At 58.6% G+C, this 18457-nt stretch overlaps 2 protein-coding genes across 2 annotated transcripts in view; one reads left to right on the top strand and one right to left on the bottom strand.

Moving 5' to 3' along the window:
- Positions 1 to 441: 441 nt before the first annotated feature.
- On the bottom strand, positions 442 to 8175 carry LOC138101771 (zinc finger protein 3-like). The gene is made up of 3 exons (XM_068999556.1): positions 8152 to 8175; positions 7876 to 7978; positions 442 to 1620 (listed from the first exon to the last, which is right to left on the bottom strand). Exons 1-3 carry the CDS (start codon positions 8173 to 8175, stop codon positions 782 to 784), a joined length of 966 nt encoding a protein of 321 aa, XP_068855657.1. The 3' UTR covers positions 442 to 781.
- A 5061-nt stretch (positions 8176 to 13236) lies between these two features.
- The window catches only part of LOC138101777 (zinc finger protein 3-like), a 39221-nt gene continuing 34000 nt past the window's right edge, over positions 13237 to 18457 (top strand). Inside the window, exons 1-3 of the mRNA XM_068999563.1 lie at positions 13237 to 13411; positions 17114 to 17265; positions 17438 to 17555. Of these exons, the coding sequence (XP_068855664.1) occupies positions 13237 to 13411; positions 17114 to 17265; positions 17438 to 17555 (445 nt within the window). The remainder of the gene's footprint in view (positions 13412 to 17113; positions 17266 to 17437; positions 17556 to 18457) is intronic.

The raw sequence follows: 18457 nt of genomic DNA, 5'->3' as shown, positions 1-18457 counted from the left end.
AAGAGCCACAAAAGCCCCTCCCAGTCCCCCAAGGAGCCCCCAGACCCCCTCCCACCCCACATGGCACCGACCAGGACAGGCTGGGGGACAGGAACATCCACAGCCCAGAGCAGCTCAGGCACTTCAGCAGCGATTTGGGCACTTTGGAGGTCACACCCCAAAGGGAGAGACCCAGAGCAGGGACTGGGACAGACAACCAGAATTCCTGTAGAATAGGTGGGCTCAGGTGGACACGTTCTGACAACACAAGATTGTGGCCCCAATCTGCCTGGCTTCACAGCCCCACAACACTCAGATCCTCCCAAATATTCCTCTGAACCCCAAATTCAACCCCAAATTCTGGTAATATGGTGCCGCTTTAGATCTCTTTGTTTAATTTCTTTATTTCTACCTCAATTTTGGTTGTTTCAGTGGGATTAACACAGAAATTACTTAGGCTGCAGAAGGTCTCCAAGATCATCCAGGGTTGCTTGATACCACCAGAAAAAACAATTGGACAGAGCAGATGAAAATTTTAGAGTGTAAAGGTAAAAAATCAGCTCTTCCCAATGAATTTCCAACGTTGATCTGAGTCCCGATGGATGTTCCTGCCCCTGCGTTCATCCAGGTGCCTACAGGGATCCAGGAGAACGTGGAGAGCACCAGCCAGGGCTCTTCCCAACACAGATCACAGGGAATGTGGGTCACCAGGGCTCTGCCAAACGTGGCTCCTCTGATGGGAGATGGAGTTGGAGCAGAGGACAAAGCTCTTCCTGCAGTCGGGGCACTCGCAGGGCTTCCCTTAGCGGTGCCTCCGTTGGTGTCGGGTCAAGTGAGAGCTCCTGGAGAAGCTCTTCCCACACTCAAGACACTCGTAGGGCCTCTCCCCGGTGTGGATGCGCCAGTGGACGATCAAGGAGGACCTCTCTGAGAAGCTCTTCCCACACTCGGAACACTCGTAGGGCCTCTCCCCGGTGTGGATGCGCCGGTGCATGACGAGGGCTGAGTTTTGCTTGAAGCCCTTCCTGCATTCGGGGCAGCGGAAGGGCCTCTCATCCGTGTGAATCCGCTCATGCAGGAGGAGAGTGGAGCTGGTCTGAAACCTCTTCCCACACTCAGGACACTCGTAGGGCCTCTCCCCAGTGTGGATGCGCTGGTGGCGGTTCAGGTCAGAGCTGTACCTGAAGCTCTTCCCACATTCCCCACACTCATAGGGCCTCTCCCCGGTGTGGATCCTCTGGTGGTTGATCAGGTTGGAGCTCTGGCTGAAGCTCTTCCCACATTCCCCACACTCGTAGGGCTTCTCCCCAGTGTGGATCCTCTGGTGATTGATCAGGTAGGAGCTCCGCCTGAAGCTCCTCCCACATTCCCCACACTTGTGGGGCTTCTCCCCATCGTGAAGCTGCTCATGAACCACCAGCTCTGACCTCTGGCTGCATCTCCGGCCGCCTTCCCGGCACAGGGTGGGTCTTTCCTCCTCAGGGCACCCTGGGCTGCGTTTGCAGCCCCTCCTCCTGCGGGATCTCCGGGGCTTTTCCTCCCCGTTGGATTCCTGCTCCGTGGAGCTGCTCAAAACGGCCTCTTCCACCAGGTTCTGCCGTGGGGATTTGTCCTCCCTGGGCTCCGTCCTCAGCTCCTTGTCTGGGGGAGGAAGGACAAGGAGAGGATGGGATTTGCCTCCGTGCCACAGGGAAGGGGAAGGAGATCCCCCCAGTCCGTCCCCGGCAGGACGGCGTCGGCAGCGGGGTTGTCCTGCAGCCGGGGGCGATGCTGGGCTGGGAGATGGAGCAGGAGAGAGGGGGAAAGGGGCACTGACTTCCTCCTCACCTGCCTGGGGCTCCCAGGGCATCTTCCTCTTCCTCACAGCCTCCTCCTGCATCTGGCCAAGGGTTGGGAATGGGAAATCCTGGTTTGGGGAAAACAAGGGATGAGTGTGTTGGGTTGGGGCTTCCTCCTGCCCAAGTCCAGCTCTGGAACTCACCGGGTACCTGGTGTCCATAAAACCAACAAAAAATCAAGAATGACTCCAAAACGGCCTCCAGGAGTTCCCCCTTTCCAGTCTCCTCACTTCAGGGTTCTGGGGGTCCCCCTTGTCAGGGCTGCTGGGGGTCCCGGGGGTCCTGGGGATCCCCCTCTCCGGGGTCCTGCTTAGGGATGCTGGGGGGCTTTGGGGGTCCCAAAGGTCCCTTTTTTCCTGATTTTGCTTCAGCTCCCAGAGGTCCCAGGGTCCCCTCTTCAGCCTCCCTCCACTCCAGGCACTTGGGGCTCCCCCCTCTCCTCACCGCCCCTTTCAGGGCTGAGGGGTCCCAGCCCTGTCTCATCTCCAGGCCCCCCCACCTTTCCAGGCTCTTGGGGGTCCCCCAGCTCTGGTATCGTCCCTCTCTGCTCTCCCCACTCCAGGGGTCCCGTGTTCCAGCCCCCAGCTCTCCTGGGGATCCCCAAACCCAATGTCCAACCCCGCCAGGACCAGGCGATCCTCACATGGACCCCCCAAGACCCCCAAGGGGCAATTATGGCTCAGCTTTGGAGTCCTGCAAGATCCACATATCCCCTCTGGCCCAAAAATCCCTCCCAGGGACATGCAAGGACATCTGGGGCTCGATTCCAGAATCTGCAAGCTCCAAACACCCCTCCAAAAAAACCCCTCCTGGTGATCCCCCGATAGATTTGGGGTGAGCTCCCCCTCCCCGCTCACCTGCAGGATGGGGGGAAGATGCTACCGGAGCTGGGGGTGCTGCGGACACAGTGGGCGGGCGGTGGAACCTCGTGGTTCTCCAGCTCCTCCTCCTCCTCTCTCCCTACTCTTCCTCCCACTCCTCCTCCACTCCCACCCTGCCCCCCCTTTCCCACCCCCTCTGCCCCACGGCTGCCGCAGCACCGGCTGCTGTGTGGGGGGAGCCCCCGATCAGCCCCAGGGATGGACAGGGGGGTTGGGGACCCCCCCAGTGCGGATCCCTCCCTTCCCCAGAGCCCCAGGGAATCGCTCCAGGGCTCAGGTGCTGGGGGACAGGGCTGCACCCCCATGGAACCGCTCTTCTGCTGTCCCAACCCCACCTTTCCCTCTGTCTTGGGGCGACCTTATGATGTGTATCCCATATCGCTGCCTATGCCCAGAAATTAATTCCTGTGCCTTTCTATGCCTCTAAACTGAGCCTGAGAGGGGGAAGGAAAAAACTGAGCAAAACTTTTTCAGGGCAGTTTGCAGCTTGTTCAAGGTCACACACAGATAGCAATTGTTTTCCCAGCTGTGGCAGGGGAGGGGAGAAGCACCCGGCCAGCTGCGCCCAGAACAGTTTCTTTTTTGGCCAGTTGTTCAGCTGCTTGTTCTCCGGAGAGAAACTGAGAGCTGAATTTTTCCTCCCCTGGACAATCCCCTTTTCTACTGGACTGCTTGATTGCTTTAACATCAGAGCACATCGGGAGGACTTTCCACCGGGCACAGAGGGCCTGGCCCTGGGCCAAGCCCCAGCTCCGAGGAGACCAAAGGGAGGACTCTAAAACTTTCCTAGGTTCTTTTCCTCCACAGCGACAGATTTTATTATTTAGCATTATTTTTCTTTCCTGTGTGTTTGGTAAATAAATAGTTTTATCTCCTTCACTTTCCTTCGAGGAAAATTTATTTTTTCCCCGAACCTGGAGGGGGAGGGGTGGTTGTGCCTTCTCTCAGAGGATATATTTCTAAATTTGGCCAAACCAGAACACCCTCCCCTCTCCTCCCCTTTCTCAGCGTTCCCCCAATCCACAGCCCCATTCCAGCTCAATTTGGGTGTCCCATCCCCACCCCGCTTTGCTTGGGGGTCCCAGCCCCCTCTTCCCCTCCTCCTTCTGCACCTTCCCCATCCCCAATCCCCACCTCCCCTCCCCCGGCCTTGGTTTTGGGGGTTCCAGGCCCCTCCTGCTCCCTTTGGGGGTTCCATTCCCCATTTCGCTCAATTTGGGGTCCCAGACCCGCCCCCCTTCTCACCGCTCACCCCGCGCCCGGGGGGGCTCCCAGCACCACCAGTGCCACCAGTGCGGCCCCAGCTGCCCCCACACGCCCCATGCCCAGCGCCGGGCGCTGCCGACAGCCCCAAAGCAGCCGCGCTGTGCCCTGGGGGGTCCCCAGAGCGGCCCCGCCCCGCACGGCACTGGGAGCACCAGTCCGGACCAGTGCGGAGCGCGGGCGGGCGGCATCAGCCGTGCCCGGGCAGGGCCGGGCCCCGCGGGGCTCCCGCCCGCACTCGGCCCCCGCCGGGACAGCGCGGGGGGGCCCGGCCTGGCCGCCCCCACCTCCCCCTCCCCAAATTCCGCTCCGGGGGGCGCTGGGGGCGGGGGGGGCTCAGCTGGGGCCAGAGGTGCCGGAGCCACGTGTCCCCCGCTGCCAGCACCGCCCCCTCAGGATTAGGGGTGCCCCAAAACTCCCTCGGAGCTGGCGGATACCCCGCAGGCCCCTCAGGACTGGGGTCCCCCCGGCCTCATCATCCCCAACCTTCGCCTGCCTCATCCCAGGCCCCATCCCGCCCATCCCCCTCCGCCACACTTCATCCCACACCCCAATCCACATCCTACCCTTCCCGGGCCCCATCCCGCCCCATCCCATGTCTCCCGGCAGCCGCCACCGGGACCCCCAAAACCCCGCGTGCCGGGGGCTCCCCAATATCCCCCAAGGGGCATTTGCGACTCACATTCGGAGCCCTGCAAGATCCAAACATCCGCCTCCCCTCCCCCGCCCCACCAAACCCCCCTTCCCCAGGAACCAACAAAGATATTTGGGGCTCGGTGCTGGAATCCTCCAAGCTCCAAAAATCCCCTCTCCCAAAACAACCCCAGGCACCGCCCAAGATATTTGGGGCGAGCTGCCCCTCCCCGGTCACCTGCGGGATGGGGGGAGCGGTGTTCCCGAGGCCGAGAGCTGCGGACACAGAGAGCGATGGATGCACATGGAGACTCCTCTTCCTGCCCCCTCTGGCCCGCCTCTTCCTCCCGCCCTTCCCCTTTATCCCTCCTCTTCCTCCCGCTCCTGCTCCTCCAGCCGTCCTCCGTCCAGCAGCTCCGCTGCCGCCCCCAAACCTCGGGCTGGAGCGGGGGGTCTGGGACACAGCCCCGTGCTGGGGGGCAGAGCCGCTGCTGGGGCCATCGCTGTGTCCAGGGCATCCTTTGTGGCCCTCGGGCAGCTCCAGGCTCCCGAGGGCTCCCCGAGGCTTTCTGTGGCTGTCCCTGCTCCCCAAATCTGTCGCGTTTAATGCCCGAGCGCGGCAGCCCCGTGCCCTGGGGCAGCAGCCGGTGCCGGGACACAGCCCCGGGAGCTGCGCTAATGCCCGGCCGTGCCAGGAGGGACTGAGGGGAGGGGACTTCATAAGGATCCCCCCTCTGCGCCCCTGGCTGCGCACGGAAAGGTTCTTTAGTGCATGGGAGCGATTTTCCGGGGTTTCTGGGTGCCACGGGCCGGCAGAGACGCCCCTCGGTGCGGCTCTTTGATCGGATTTCCTTCTTTCCTCGCGGTTTTCTCTCGTTTCCAGCCCGCCCGTCCCGCCGAGCGGCTCCTTCAGGGGCCCGGGGCGGAACCGAGCCCTCGGGGCGGCTCCAAAGGGCCCCGCCCGCCGCCGCTGCCCGAGGCCTCCCCGCTGCTGCCGGGGATCGGACACCGCAGGCGGCCCCGGCCCCTTCCTCTTCTTCCTCTTCTTCCTCTTCTTCCTCTTCTTCCTCTTCTTCCTCTTCTTCCTCTTCTTCCTCTTCTTCCTCTTCTTCCTCCTCGCTGCTGCCGGGATTCAGCCCCCGCCGCCGCCCGGCTCCTTCTGCCGCTCCTGCCCGGCACGAAGCGGAGCTGCCGCTGACGGGGCCGGAGCGCGGCTGCCCCGCGACTGCCCCGCGCCTCAGGGCCGGGCCGGGGAGTGACCGCACGGGTGGGGAGGGACCCCCCGCTGGCCAGGGCAGGGACTGACCCCATGGGAGGGACCCCCCGCTGGCCAGGGCAGGGACTGACCCCATGGGAGGGACCCCCGCTGGCCAGGGCACGGACTGACCCCATGGGAGGGACCCCCCGCTGGCCAGGGCACGGACTGACCCCATGGGAGGGACCCCCCGCTGGCCAGGGCAGGGACTGACCCCATGGCAGGGACCCCCCGCTGGCCAGGGCAGGGACTGACCCCATGGGAGGGACCCCCGCTGGCCAGGGCACGGACTGACCCCATGGGAGGGACCCCCCGCTGGCCAGGGCACGGACTGACCCCATGGGAGGGACCCCCCGCTGGCCAGGACAGGGACTGACCCCATGGCAGGGACCCCGCGCCGGGGCAGGGAAGGATTCCCGTCCCCGAGGGGGAAGCAGCGGCACGAACTGAGCGCGACTCCCATCCCTTCTCCCTGCCCCGCTGGGCACAGCAGGGAGGAGCCGGGCATAAAAACTCCGGCAAGGAGAAAGAGGCCGGGGGAAGGTTCTGTTCCAGGGTTTATTTTCCTCCTCACTCTCCTGTTCTGATCCGCTCCGTCCCAAATCCAGTTCATTCCCCACGTCGGGGCTCTTGTGGCCGCGATGGCGATCCCTGAGTGACCTCTCCCTGCCCTTAGCCCGAGCCACGAGGACTCGGATCTGTTCCAGTTCCGTGCAATTCACGGGCATTTGGGGCAGCCGGAGCGAAGCAGCTGGAAACCACAGCGGGCTCGAGAGGGACTCAAGCAGGGCAGGAGCCGGGGCTGCCCCGAGGGAGCTCTCCCGACGCGAACCTTGCCGGGCTCTTTGGACGGGAATTGCGGGGAATGTTTCCATCCATCGCTACAAAGCAGAGTCACAAGTGGAGCTGAGCTTTCAGCTTGAAATGAGGGAATCGAACGTGTGCGCGGGGACTGCTGGAACCTCAAGCTGTCCCTTGATACTTTAGTTTCGGAAATATTCAGCCCCTCAGCAGCGATGTCTCTCCCAGCCCACCGGCTCCTGGCTCAGACCCAGCTCGGAGCTCGGAGAAGAGACCCGAAGTCGCAACGGAATGAGCTCTGCCGTTATTTTCTTCTTTCATAAATATTTTATGGTATTTTACTTTATAATCTATAATACTCCTTTTTTTTTTCTTATTTTTTCTTTTATTCTTAGTTTCTTTCTTCTCTTTTTTTCCAATTTTTTTCTACCACAACTTCGGGTTTTTTCTCTATTTCCCCCACACAGCCTTTGTTCCCCTCCCGGAGGTTTTCGGTGCGATGTTGTCCTACTGGTTCTCCCCTGAAACCAACGAAATCAATCGAAATAATGATTTTTGAAGTCTTCCCGCTGCTGTTTCCAGAAGGTCCTGGCCGGTCCTGCCAGGAAGAGCCGGGCGCGGGGAGGGGCCTCAGGGCTTAATTGGGGAGAACAGTTTAATCGGGGCGAGAAACACTTCAATTCTGGGGAGAAAATGTGAATGGAGGGGAGAGGAAATGAACTGCGGGGAGGAGCCCCCCAGCCCCCGGCTGTGCCCCGAAGGTGCTGCCCGCGGCTCCCCTGCTCCCACCCCCGGGCTGGGGGCGCGGAGCTGCCGCTGCTCCCGGGAACGTCACGGGATAAAAACTCCATTCAAGCTTTTCCAGCCGCGGCAGCGACGCTCAGCGTTCCTTGGACCTTCCACGGTCCGTGGACATCCCGTGTCCCTCGGCTGTTCCGCGTCCCCCGGGTGTTCCCTGTTCGCCCAGTTTGTTCCCGCACGCTCCCAGCCACTCCCAGCTGCTGCCAGCTGCACTCAGCACGCTCCCAGTTTCTCCCAGTCGCCCTCAGAGTGGTCCCTGTTGCTCGCAGTGTGACCTCTGTTACCCAGTTCTGGTCCCAGTGGGTTCCGGTCCTGGTTCTGGTCCTGGTGTATGCCGGTGTCCCAGTCTGTCCCAGTCCATCCCAGCCTGTCCCAGTCCGTCCCGGTCCCTTCCCGGCAGCCGCCGCCGTTTCCCGGATCCTGCCCCTCCCGTCCCGGAGCTGCCGCCGGACGCCCCCCAAGATGCTGACGGGGGCCGGGGGCTTCGTGTTGGGCTTCGTCCTCCTGGGCTGGGGCTCGGCCTCCACCTGCGGGAGGAGGTGAGGGGGGATCCCCGGGGGTCGTGTCCCGCCAGGAGCGCTTGAGCCCCTCCCAGAATTGCTCCTATACCGTGGTCGCCCCCTTTTCACTCTCCTAGAGCTCCTGACCCAGTTCGTGCCCCTGCGGGAGGGGGCTTTAGGGAGCCCCCCTTTTCCTTTACCTTGAGACCCCCTTGAATCCCCATTGCTGGGCACTGGGACCCCCCTGCACCCCTCATCCTGCACCAACACCCCCTGCCCCGGGTATCCTCCTATCCCAGCCCCTGCACCCCCTGTTTTCCTGACCCCGGGGACCCCCGGACCCCATTCCCGGCCATCCCGGGACACCTCAGCCCCAGGCCTCCCTTTCCTGCCAAACCCGAGCTGGGCACGGGGCTCTGCAGCCGCTCCGGGATTTATGATCACCCAAAGGAAAGGCAGAGGAGGGAGAGAGAGAGAAGGAGATGGGGAGTCAGGGATCGGGGTCACAGCGCCCAGTCCTGCTCCGCCGGGGCTGGGGCCCCGCAGCCGCAGGACAAAATGGATCCGCGGGTCCCGCTGCTTGCCCCGCTTCGGGCCGAACCCAGCGGGTTCCAGGCAGAGTTTGGCCGCGGGGCCCGGGAGCTCAGCCCAGCCCGGCCCGGGGGTCCCGCAGGGCGCGGCCGAGGAGGGTCCGGGGGATGGCAGGAGGGGATCCAGGGGAATTCCCTGGAATTGCCCCGTCCCCTCCCCCCGCGCTCCCTCGGTCCCTTTGGCTTCTCCGTCTCCCGCCCTGCGCCGCCGGGATCTGCCCGGCGCCCGGTGACGTCACGAGCAGCCCGAGCTGCCATTGGCGGGCAGGAAAGAGCGGCGCCAATGGCGGGGCCGGAGGCGGCTCTGGGGGCGGGGCCGGGCTGGGGGCGGGGCCCAGCGGAGCAGCGCGATGGCTCCAGCGCTGGGGCCGGGGGCGCTCCTGGGGGGGCGAGGGGCGAGTGGGACCCCCGGCACGGGAACCCCCGAACCGCAACTCCCGGGCACGGGAACCCCCTGAGCTCCCATTTCCGGGTACTAGAGCACCCTGCACCGCCATTCCCGGACACTGTGACCCCCCTGCATCCCCTTCCCCAGCACCGGGACCCCGCTGTTCCCCCTTGTCTGGCCCCGGGGCCTCCCCGAAACCCCCTGAACCACCATTCCCGGACACTGTGACCCCCTGCATCCCCCTGCCCAGCACCGGGACCCCCTGTTCCCCTTAGCTAGCGCAAGGACGTCCCTGAAGCCCCATTCCCGGGAAGGGGACTTCCCTGAACCCACATTTCCCGTCCCAGGAAAACCCCCTGAGCCACCGTTTCTGGGCCCCGGGACCCCCCTGAAACTCTATCTCCGGGTCGGGGACTCCGCCGTCCCCCCCGTTCCCGGCAGAGGGACCACCTGACCCCCCCCATTCCCGGCAGCGGGACCTCCTTGCACCCCCATATCCAGGTCTGAACCCCCACTCCCGTGCACGGGGACCGCCCGGCACCTCCATCCCCGGCGCTGAGACCCCCCCGAGCCCCCTTATCCCGCACCGATACCCCCTCGCACCCCCTCTTCCCCCGCCCCCGCGCTCCCTCGGGCACTTCCGCGGCTCCCAAGCTGCGCCACCGGGATCCGCCCGGCGAGCGGGGACTGCCCCCGGCACCGGGACCCCCCTCCCGCCCCCGGCTCCTCCCGGGGCCTTCTGGAAACAGCAGCGGGAAGAGTTCAACAATTCATCATTATTTCAATTGATTTCGTTGGTTTCCGGGGAGAGCCGCTGGGACAGCGCCTCACCACAAACCTCCAGCAGGGGAACAAAGGCTGCGGTAGGCGAAAATAGCGAAAAAGCCGATGAAATGGAAGAAAAAATAAAAAGGCAAAAAGAAAAAAAAGAAGACAAACGAAAAGTAAAATAGATTATAAAATAAAATAGCATAAAATAACTGGAAAAAAAAAAAAAGAAAACAACAGCAGAGCTTGTTCTGTTCGGACTTTGTGTCTCTTGTGCGGCGGCGTGCTGGGGGAAGGGGCAGAGACCGGAGAGGGGGAAAGTTGAGTGAAGTGTAAATGACTTTCTGGGCTTAATGAATATGGAACAGTTTAAGAGAGTCCTTAAGTCCACAGTAAAATGAATGGAGGGCGCCTCTGGCAATATTGCCAAGCGCCCCAGCGCTGTGATTTGCCTTTGTTCGACTAATAAATGTTCAATATTAGATTGCTAAAAAATTAGCTTTTGTATTCATTTTCTTCAGAGAGAGAATAGAGAGAGTGAAGAGAGAGGGAATAAAGAGGGGGGAAAAGAGAGAGACGATAAGAAGAAAGAGAATAGAGTGAGAGTAAAGACAGAGAGAATAAAGACAGAGAGAATAAAGACAGAGAGAATAAACACAAACATTGCTGCTAAAAATCGTCCGTGCAGCCCCAAACGCCTTCGCACACCGGCCCCAGTGTCCGTGCTCGGGGCTTGATTTACCAAGATGTGAATATCGATCTCATATCGATATCCAGCTGAGACAGACAAAAGCTCTCTAACAGGTGAGAGTTAGAAAGTGAATGTTTTATTGGCGCCGGACAGCGGCGTGGAACAGCTTCCTAATGTGCAGTGCCCAGGTATGAACGGTTACAGAGTTCATTTAGCCACAAAAGTGATGAATATCCAAACTACAAATACATATTTCTAACAGTGACCCCTCCCATTCTCCGCTTCGTATGGAAATGAGCTTTAATGGCATTAAGCATGCGCAGTGCGTGCTCTGAATTGAGTGGCTGCTCTCGAATTGGGTCGGTGGTCCCAGACAGATGAAGTAAGCTCATCTCCCTCACTTGCACCTTTTTTGCCTTTCTGAACTTTAACAGTCTTAATTGCTTTAGTGACCTCCCAATTTCCTCTTGCCTGACTTTTGAATAGGTTCCCACAGAGGGAGGAAATTGGGAATTGTCCTTGTTCCCTACACCAACTGATCAATATTTCTGTTCCTCGTTCTAAGCACAGCTAAACAAACATACAAATGACAGAGCATCAATTATTCTGTAATCAATTACTAACATCTTAAAAACTATTTCAAATCTAGCTCTCTTAACTATTTTAATTAACTCTAGTCCAGCTCAAATTCTTTCTTATTCTAACTCATTTCAACACAGCTAGCCTATAACTAAAATCTTTCTGTTTCTTTTAAATCTGTGTTTCAGGGTGTCACCATGGCCACGGGGCTGCCCCAGGGCAGAAATCCCCTGCGGAGATACCGGACCGGCTGTGGGAGATGGGACGCCAAACACACCGGCTTTAGTCTCTTTGGGATGAAGAAATGTGATTTTTAATCTCTTTGGACAGAAAACTACTTGTGATTGCATCAGTCAGTTGTACATGGTGTTCAAAAGGCATAATAAATACTAAAAAGGAATAATGATAAATAGCTGTGGTTCAAAAGGCATAAAGGAATTAGGAGGAACATATAGACTGACAGAAGATTTAATAAAAAACTATACTATGAAAAAATCTTCTGCAGTGTTGTCAGTGGGTGTTTTTGGATTTTTAAAAAATTTTGTATTTCTCATTTCCTCTGATCTGCTTTGATTTACAACCATTGAAGCTAAAATGAGCAATATCGGGAAAAAATCAACCGTTGGGTGCAAAGCCTCAGAATGAATGTGGAACTCATGGAGGATTCACGTGCTTTAGACACGTGTGTGCACAGGTGCAGAAAAGCATCGCTCCTTTTGGAGGCTGCATTACAGCACACGGGTGGTAAAATCAGATTGACTCCTGTTTTCACAGGCTTCCCGGGCAGCACTTACCAAGGATCTCCTCAAGCCCAGTGAGTGAGCGAGGACAGATCAAGGGTGGTTCTGGATAATCTATTTTCACTCACATTTTCCAACTCCTTACACTGGTTTGAAGTGCCAGTGTCCATTGTTTGAGCCACCACGGTGGAAAGGAGCAGCACAGCTGAACAGAGAAAGCGACTTTTGCCCTCAGAGCAGAGCAAGCAGGAAGGCACACGGCTTGTACACATGAAGGTCTCTTGTCCATTCCAAGAAAAAGGCATCCACCAAAAGCAAAGATTTGTTGAATTCAGTGTAACAAGACAGCGATTTCAGGGAAAGATTGAAAGGAATGTGATGAATGTGTCTTTGCAAACAGACCCTGTGAATCTGCTGGTAGGCAGGGCCATGGACTTGTAGGTAGGGAAGTGACAGAAGAAACTATCAGCTCGAGAGTCTTCCTGATGCAGAGTGAAGTAGAATCTGCAACCAGAATCAGCATCCATTGAGCACCTTGGAACCAGCATCAGCCCTGGATCCCCCCAGCTCCCAGCATCCAGCCCTGGATCCCCCCAGCTCCCATCATCCAGCCCTGGATCCCCCCAGCTCCCATCATCCAGCCCTGGACCTGCCCAGCTCCCATCATCCAGCCCTGGATCCCCCCAGCTCCCATCATCCAGCCCTGGATCCCCCCCGCTCCCAGCATCGAGCCCTGGACCTGCCCAGCCCCCTCACCCAGCTCTGGAAACACCAGCCCTCGACTCCCCAGCCTGGACCCCCAGCTTCCACCAGCCCTGGATCCCAGCCCAGCTCCCATCATCCAGCTCTGGATCCCCCCAGCTCCCAGCATCCAGCCCTGGATCCCCCCAGCTCCCATCATCCAGCTCTGGATCCCCCCAGCTCCCATCATCCAGCCCTGGATCCCCCCAGCTTCCACCAGCCCTGGATCCCAGCCCAGCTCCCATCATCCAGCCCTGGATCCCCCCAGCTCCCATCATCCAGCCCTGGATCCCCAGCTCCCACCAGCCCTGGATCCCAGCCCAGCTCCCATCGGCCAGCCCTGGTCCCTGCCCGGTCCTGTCACCCAGCTCTGCACCCTCCAAGCCCCCAGCAGCCAGCTCTGGGCTCCCAGGCACTCCAGTTCCCCCTGCACCCTCACCCCACGGCAGCCTCACTCTTGTGCGCTTTTGGGAGCGGTGCCCTCAACCACCAGCGGTGGAATGACCCTGTGCTGATTTGGGCTCAGCCCAGTTTTTGGTAGCGGGGGAAGGCCACGGAGGTGGCTTCTGTGAGAAGCTGCTGGAAGCTTCTGCTCTGTCCGGCAGAGCCGATCCCTGCTGGCTCTGAAGATGGACATGGCACTGGCCAGCTGGAGAGGTTGGCAGCGCCTCTGGGATGGCGAATGTGAGAAGGAAATCGAGCTTGGCCTGCCTGGCCGCTGTTAGCCAGCCGCGCTGCGAGCAGAAAGGCCGGGGCGGCGGCGGCGGCTTCTCCTTCTCAGCGCCCGCATGAAGAGAGGCGCTGAACGGCGGCTGCGACCGCCCGCGCAGGGGCAGCGGGGCCACGGGGCCGGCAGGGCAAACACGGCAAACGATTGCCCGGGGCAGCACCGAGACCAAATCAACTTCTCCGTGCTGCGAAACCCTGCAGAAATCCTGCAACTGGGGGAATTTGGTGGCAATGGTACTTACGAGCAGCAGTTCTTTCCTCCTAGTCGTAGAAAGAGGAGGAAGTGAGGACATGTAGAGCAAGACAACTTGGCAGCACCAAGGTCAGTGGAAAGAAAGAGGGGCAGGAGATGCTCCCAGCCTCGGAGTCGGGATTTTCTCTGCAAGCCATGGTGAGGACTGGGATAAAACAAACTGTCTCCCTGGGATCCATGAAGTCCACGGAGGGATGCAGAGATCCACTCCCAGCCCGTGGGAAAAGGTGCTCACAGCGGAGCGGCTGGGTGCTACAAAAGCTGTAATCCAGGGGGAGACCTGAACAGGGAGAGAGGGCTCCTGCTTCCAGAGAGAGAAAGAGGGCCCTTGCTTCCAAACTGAAGCAGCTGATCCTTAAAAGACTACACCCCATGGACTAATGACCACACCTGCAGTTTTGGGAAGGCTGTTTTGCCCGTGGGAGGGACTCAGGTTACAGCAGGCTGGGCGGGACTGATACTCGTGAAATTAGAAAGACGCTGGAGAAGTGCACAGAGAACTGTCTCCCGTGGGAAGGAGCCCACGGCACAGCGGAAGAAAGAGACTCCCCTCCCTGAGGGACCTGAAGAAAGATCTCGAGTGATGAACTGGCTTGAACACTCCCAGGCCCTGTCTCCCTGTGCTGTTGGAGGGAAAGAGGGAGGGGATGGAGGGGAAAAAAGGTGTTTGAAAGGCTTATTTTCTTCCTCATTATCCTACTCTGTTAATAATAAATTTACTTTATACCCTTAAGTTTGAGCCTGTTTTGAACTTAGAATGTTTTTCTCCTAATCCTTATCTCAATTCATGAGCCCTTCATTACAATATTCGTGGCTACCTGGTATTATAAGCAGTGTCAAACCACGACAGTGGCCCTTGTGTTCCATGGGGCCCCTCTCTGTCCCAAGTGACCCTTGGTTCCATGAGATTCCATTGCCCCACACTGGTCCCCAGGTTGCCCTGAGGCTGCGCTGTGTCCCAATGGACACTGGATTCCACAGGAGCTGGCGATGGCCCAGTGGCACCTGCGTCCTCTGAGGCGCCGCCTTGTCAAAGTAGAGCCTTGGATCCATGAGATTCCATGTTGGCACAGTGGCCTGCTGAGTTCCATGAGGCTGCGCTGTGTCCCAATGGACAATCTCGCTGTCCCTGGCTCTGCCCTGCCACTGCCAGCCCTGCCCTGACCTCTGCCCAGCCTCACCCTCTGTGCCTTGGACACACACACATGCCCTGAGCTCATCCTCCCTCTGGGTGCTTCTCCTGCCCCAGCGCTGCCCTGAGAGGGTTCATTCCTCACAGGAGCTGCTGTGTTTGTACTGGTGCATTTTATAGCTCTGCTTCTGCCTCTCTGTCACTTGTGTCGACACTGAGCTCTGCAGGGAGAAGATTCATGGAATCGTGGAATGACAGAGGTGGGAAGAGCCCCCTGAGCCCCCTTGGCCGGGCTGTGGCTGGGCTGGAGTTGCCTTTGCCCAGAGCAGCCCCTGGGCTGCTGTGCTTGGCACTCGTGGCTGCAGCGGGGTTGGTCCCAGCCCAAGGCTTTGGCTGTCCCTGAGCAGGGCTGGCCCCGCATGAGGCGTCCCTGCAGCCCCCCAAAACCATGGGCTGGGGGTGGGCAAGTGTTCCCGAGGGCACAGGGAGGGGACAGCTGGGCTGGACTGACCCAAGGGATCTCCCATTCCATGGGACGTCATGGTCAGCATTGAACTGGGGGAAAGGAAGGGGAGGGGGGTGGCGGGGAGGGCTGGGGGTGTTTTTTGTGAAGACATTTGTCCTACAAAGCACGGAGTACATGTGCTCGGTCCTTTCCTGCCAGGAGGTGGCTGCACATTGTCTGCTGATGGGAAGTAGAGAATTGATCTCATTTGTTATTTCTTTGCTTCCACATGTGGCCTTTACCTTTTGAGGCCCTTGCTGAGGAGGTGCAGAAGCCCAGAAGATCAGGACTGGTTTGTGTGTCCCAAACACCGAACACAGGATGGCTGCGGGACCAACCAAGGAGTGTTGGGAAGCACAGCCAAGGATTCCTGGCAATACCACGCTGTGAGGGAGAACAGGCTGTGGCTGGAGAAGGGGCCATGCAGATAAAGGCAGCACTTTTCCAGGACAAATATCCTTGCTCTGCCTCCTGGGCATAAGCACAGCACGGCACAAGAGCAGGATTGAGGTGGAGAAGTGGGCATGGACTGGGGGGGATTGAGACCACCAAAGACCCCGAAGCCTCCGAGCCATTTCCAGAGAGGTTTAGCAGAAGGAACTGCACGTGATAACTGATTTACACAGAAAGTGAGACACTTATCTCCAGGGCAGGGAAAACTGATCAGTGAAAAGGTCCTCCCACAGAGCCCAGGCACACGGGTGCCCAGCCCCCTGGACATCCCATTGGCTGAGCAGTGCTGGAACCAGGACTGGGGATCTCTTCTTCTCTCTCTGTTTTCTTTCTCTCTGCCCCTCTTTGGTTCACCTCTCTGTCTCTCTGTGTCTCTGTCTCTGTCTCTCTGTGTCTCTGTCTCTCTTCCCTTTCACCTTCCCTCTTGTGCCTTTGTACAAAACCCACTGCCATGGCCTTACATAGCTCAGGCACTGACAGACCAATTTCTATGCCAGATGTGGAATGAATTAATAAAACTCCCTAGGCTTTTCTGGACTCTCTGAGTGCTTTCATTTCATTCAGCCACGAGCATCTACAAAACTTGGGTGTTTCCTTCCCCTTCAGTCTGGTCCATCACAGAGAGAGGGAGGCTTGCTGGGCCCCTGATGGCCGGACACATTTAACCCACCAGTGTCCTTTTGCTCAGCTTTTCTCTAGCAGGCAGCGTTAACCAGATGAGGCTGCTCAAGGGCTCCCAGCAATTTTGATGTCTTAGATTTTAACTTTTATATTTTTCAAATCCTGCACTGCCTAGTGTGTAACTCAGAAGTTTCTTGTGGCCTGTCAGCTGCTGTTCTCTCATGCTGGTTAGACATAACAAGCCTCCCCAAGCTTGCTCTCCAAGGACACCCAGATTGTCCTAGGCCCAAAATGTGTAAACTAACATCTTAAGAAGGGGGGTAAACTTGGGGAAATTACATCATTAGCTGAAGTTTTAATTGGAGAATCAACCCTGATATGCAGATGAACCAAACTTATAGAAGTGTGAAGAACTTGTGACTCGGGGTCTATCCTGGGTGTTGCCTTTTTGACTGCCCAAGGTGTACCTTGAAGGCCCTTCAAATAAATACTTACCTTTATTCCCTTATTCTTGTCTAGTCTCTGTTTTCAGCTGGCATCAGTTTGGCATCGCCCACAAAGGACTTGGAAGTGCATTTTGTCCGTGGTATAGAGGGAATATATGAATGTTCCACAGCAGCCAAGGGCAGGCCACTGAGGGATGGCACCAGGGAGTGGCTGCCAAGAGGATTCTGTACCACGGGTGACACTTGACCCTCATTGTCCAGCCAAATTCCCACCCACCCCATGTTCCACTGCTTCAGCCCAGCTCTCACCAACCTGGCTCTGAGGAGAGCCCAGCAGACCCCATCACAGGCCCTGCTGAAGTCTGGGCAGACAACATCCCCTTCTTTTCCCTCCCCCAGGGGTCTGCAATCCCTGCCTTGTCCTGCCAGTGCCTGGAATGGCTGCGGGAGGATTTGCCACATCCCCTTCCCTGCTGAGCCTGACCAGTCTGGGGCTCTCCCAGTCCCCTCCCTGCCCTGTTTGCAGACTGGTTCCGTGTCTGCCCTTCCCGAGTGCCCAGGACCCTCTGCGATGGCTCCGGCCTTTCCAAGGGCTTTGAGAGAGGTCCCACAGTGACACTGCCCAGCCTTCCCAACGTCCCTGACACCAAAGGCCTTTTCCACGTCCCTCAGTTCCAGGTCAGTGCCCAGAACACAGCACAGCCCTGTCCAGGTCCTGGGGGTGATTCCAAAGGCAGGCAGCTCAGATTTCTCCCCACAGACCCACCACTCCAGTGTCTCTCTGTGCAGCCCATGGCTGTCCTGAGCATTTCCCTGGAGCCTCCCTGCCCTGGACATTTCTGCCCATCAGGCTGAGGCCAAGAGGGTTGAGCAGGTGCACGAGGATGATGGAGGAAAGGGCTGGGTCAAAGTGTCTCAGGAGGCTGTGCTGGGCAAGGCTGAGGATGCTGCAGGAAACAGTGGCACTGGTGAGGTGAGAGGAGCAGGGGAGAGACCTTGTGCCTGCCCAGGCTGGGCAGGAGCTGCCCCAGGATGGAGCTCTGAAGCACACACAGGATGCACCTGTGAACACGGGAGGGGAAGACTGGATCTAAAAATCAGGCTGGGAAAGCAGAGAGCAGGAGTGTCATGGTGTCAGTGCAGGGGAGCTGCAGCACTGAGGACTGAGCACAGAAGAACTGCTGCAGTGTGTTGGGGCTACCAAAAGTGTCAGAAGTGTCAGAACAAGAAGGAACTGCTGCCTGTAGGTGACAGAACGGCCCCGAGCCATGGTGCAGTGTTTGCTGGAGACAGCCCTTCCAGCCCAGGAGTGTTGCAGAGAGCAGGGCTGGTCACCAGCAGGAAACACTCTACGTGCCACAGGTGCAGGAAACGGGGGTGGGTCATGAGAGAGAGGAGGAAGAGATTTTTCTGAAGGTAGAGGACATTCCCCAATAGGGAAGACTCCCTTGATGTTGTCTGATTGTCCCAGTCCCCTTTTATCCACATTTGTCTTTTCACTTTACCTTCTTTAACTTCTGCGCGTCCCCGTCTCCTGCTTGGGCACCTGTGACCGAGCACTTGTTTCTCTGCTCAGTGCTCATGGAACCCGTGAAGGCAGCTCAGAGGGGTGACCCCTGGAGGTGTTTGTGCCTCTGGCCGCATTCCACTGCCCAGCTGTGCCCTGTGCTATGGGAAAGGCAGAAGTGCCGTGTGCTGGAGGGCAGTGCCGCCCCTGCCTGCAGAGCCCTTGGAGCCTGCACAGGGAGATGCTCCACACCTGGGCTGCTTGCCCCTGCAGAAGAACTTACGCCTGACTGCGCTGCTCTACAAGGGTTCTTTCCCCTCCACCTCTGCACAGAAGTCCTTGTGCTGGCAGTCAGGGGTCTGA

The sequence above is a fragment of the Aphelocoma coerulescens genome, unplaced genomic scaffold, assembly GCF_041296385.1.
Source record: "Aphelocoma coerulescens isolate FSJ_1873_10779 unplaced genomic scaffold, UR_Acoe_1.0 HiC_scaffold_46, whole genome shotgun sequence".
Taxonomy (NCBI): domain Eukaryota; kingdom Metazoa; phylum Chordata; class Aves; order Passeriformes; family Corvidae; genus Aphelocoma; species Aphelocoma coerulescens.
Note: the sequence above shows the minus strand (reverse complement) of the source record. Positions and strands in the feature narration are given on the sequence as shown.

What these genes read in the sequence shown, in the direction of transcription:
- LOC138101771 (XM_068999556.1), bottom strand. Translation starts at nt 8,175, where the DNA reads ATGGGGATTCAAGGGGGTCTCAAG. An exon ending in GGATTCAAGGGGGTCTCAAG is followed by an intron (nt 7,979 to 8,151) that starts GTAAAGGAAAAG and finishes CTCCTCCCGCAG; the next exon opens with GTGGAGGCCGAGCCCCAGCC. An exon ending in GCAGCTCCGGGACGGGAGGG is followed by an intron (nt 1,621 to 7,875) that starts GCAGGATCCGGG and finishes TTCCTCCCCCAG; the next exon opens with ACAAGGAGCTGAGGACGGAG.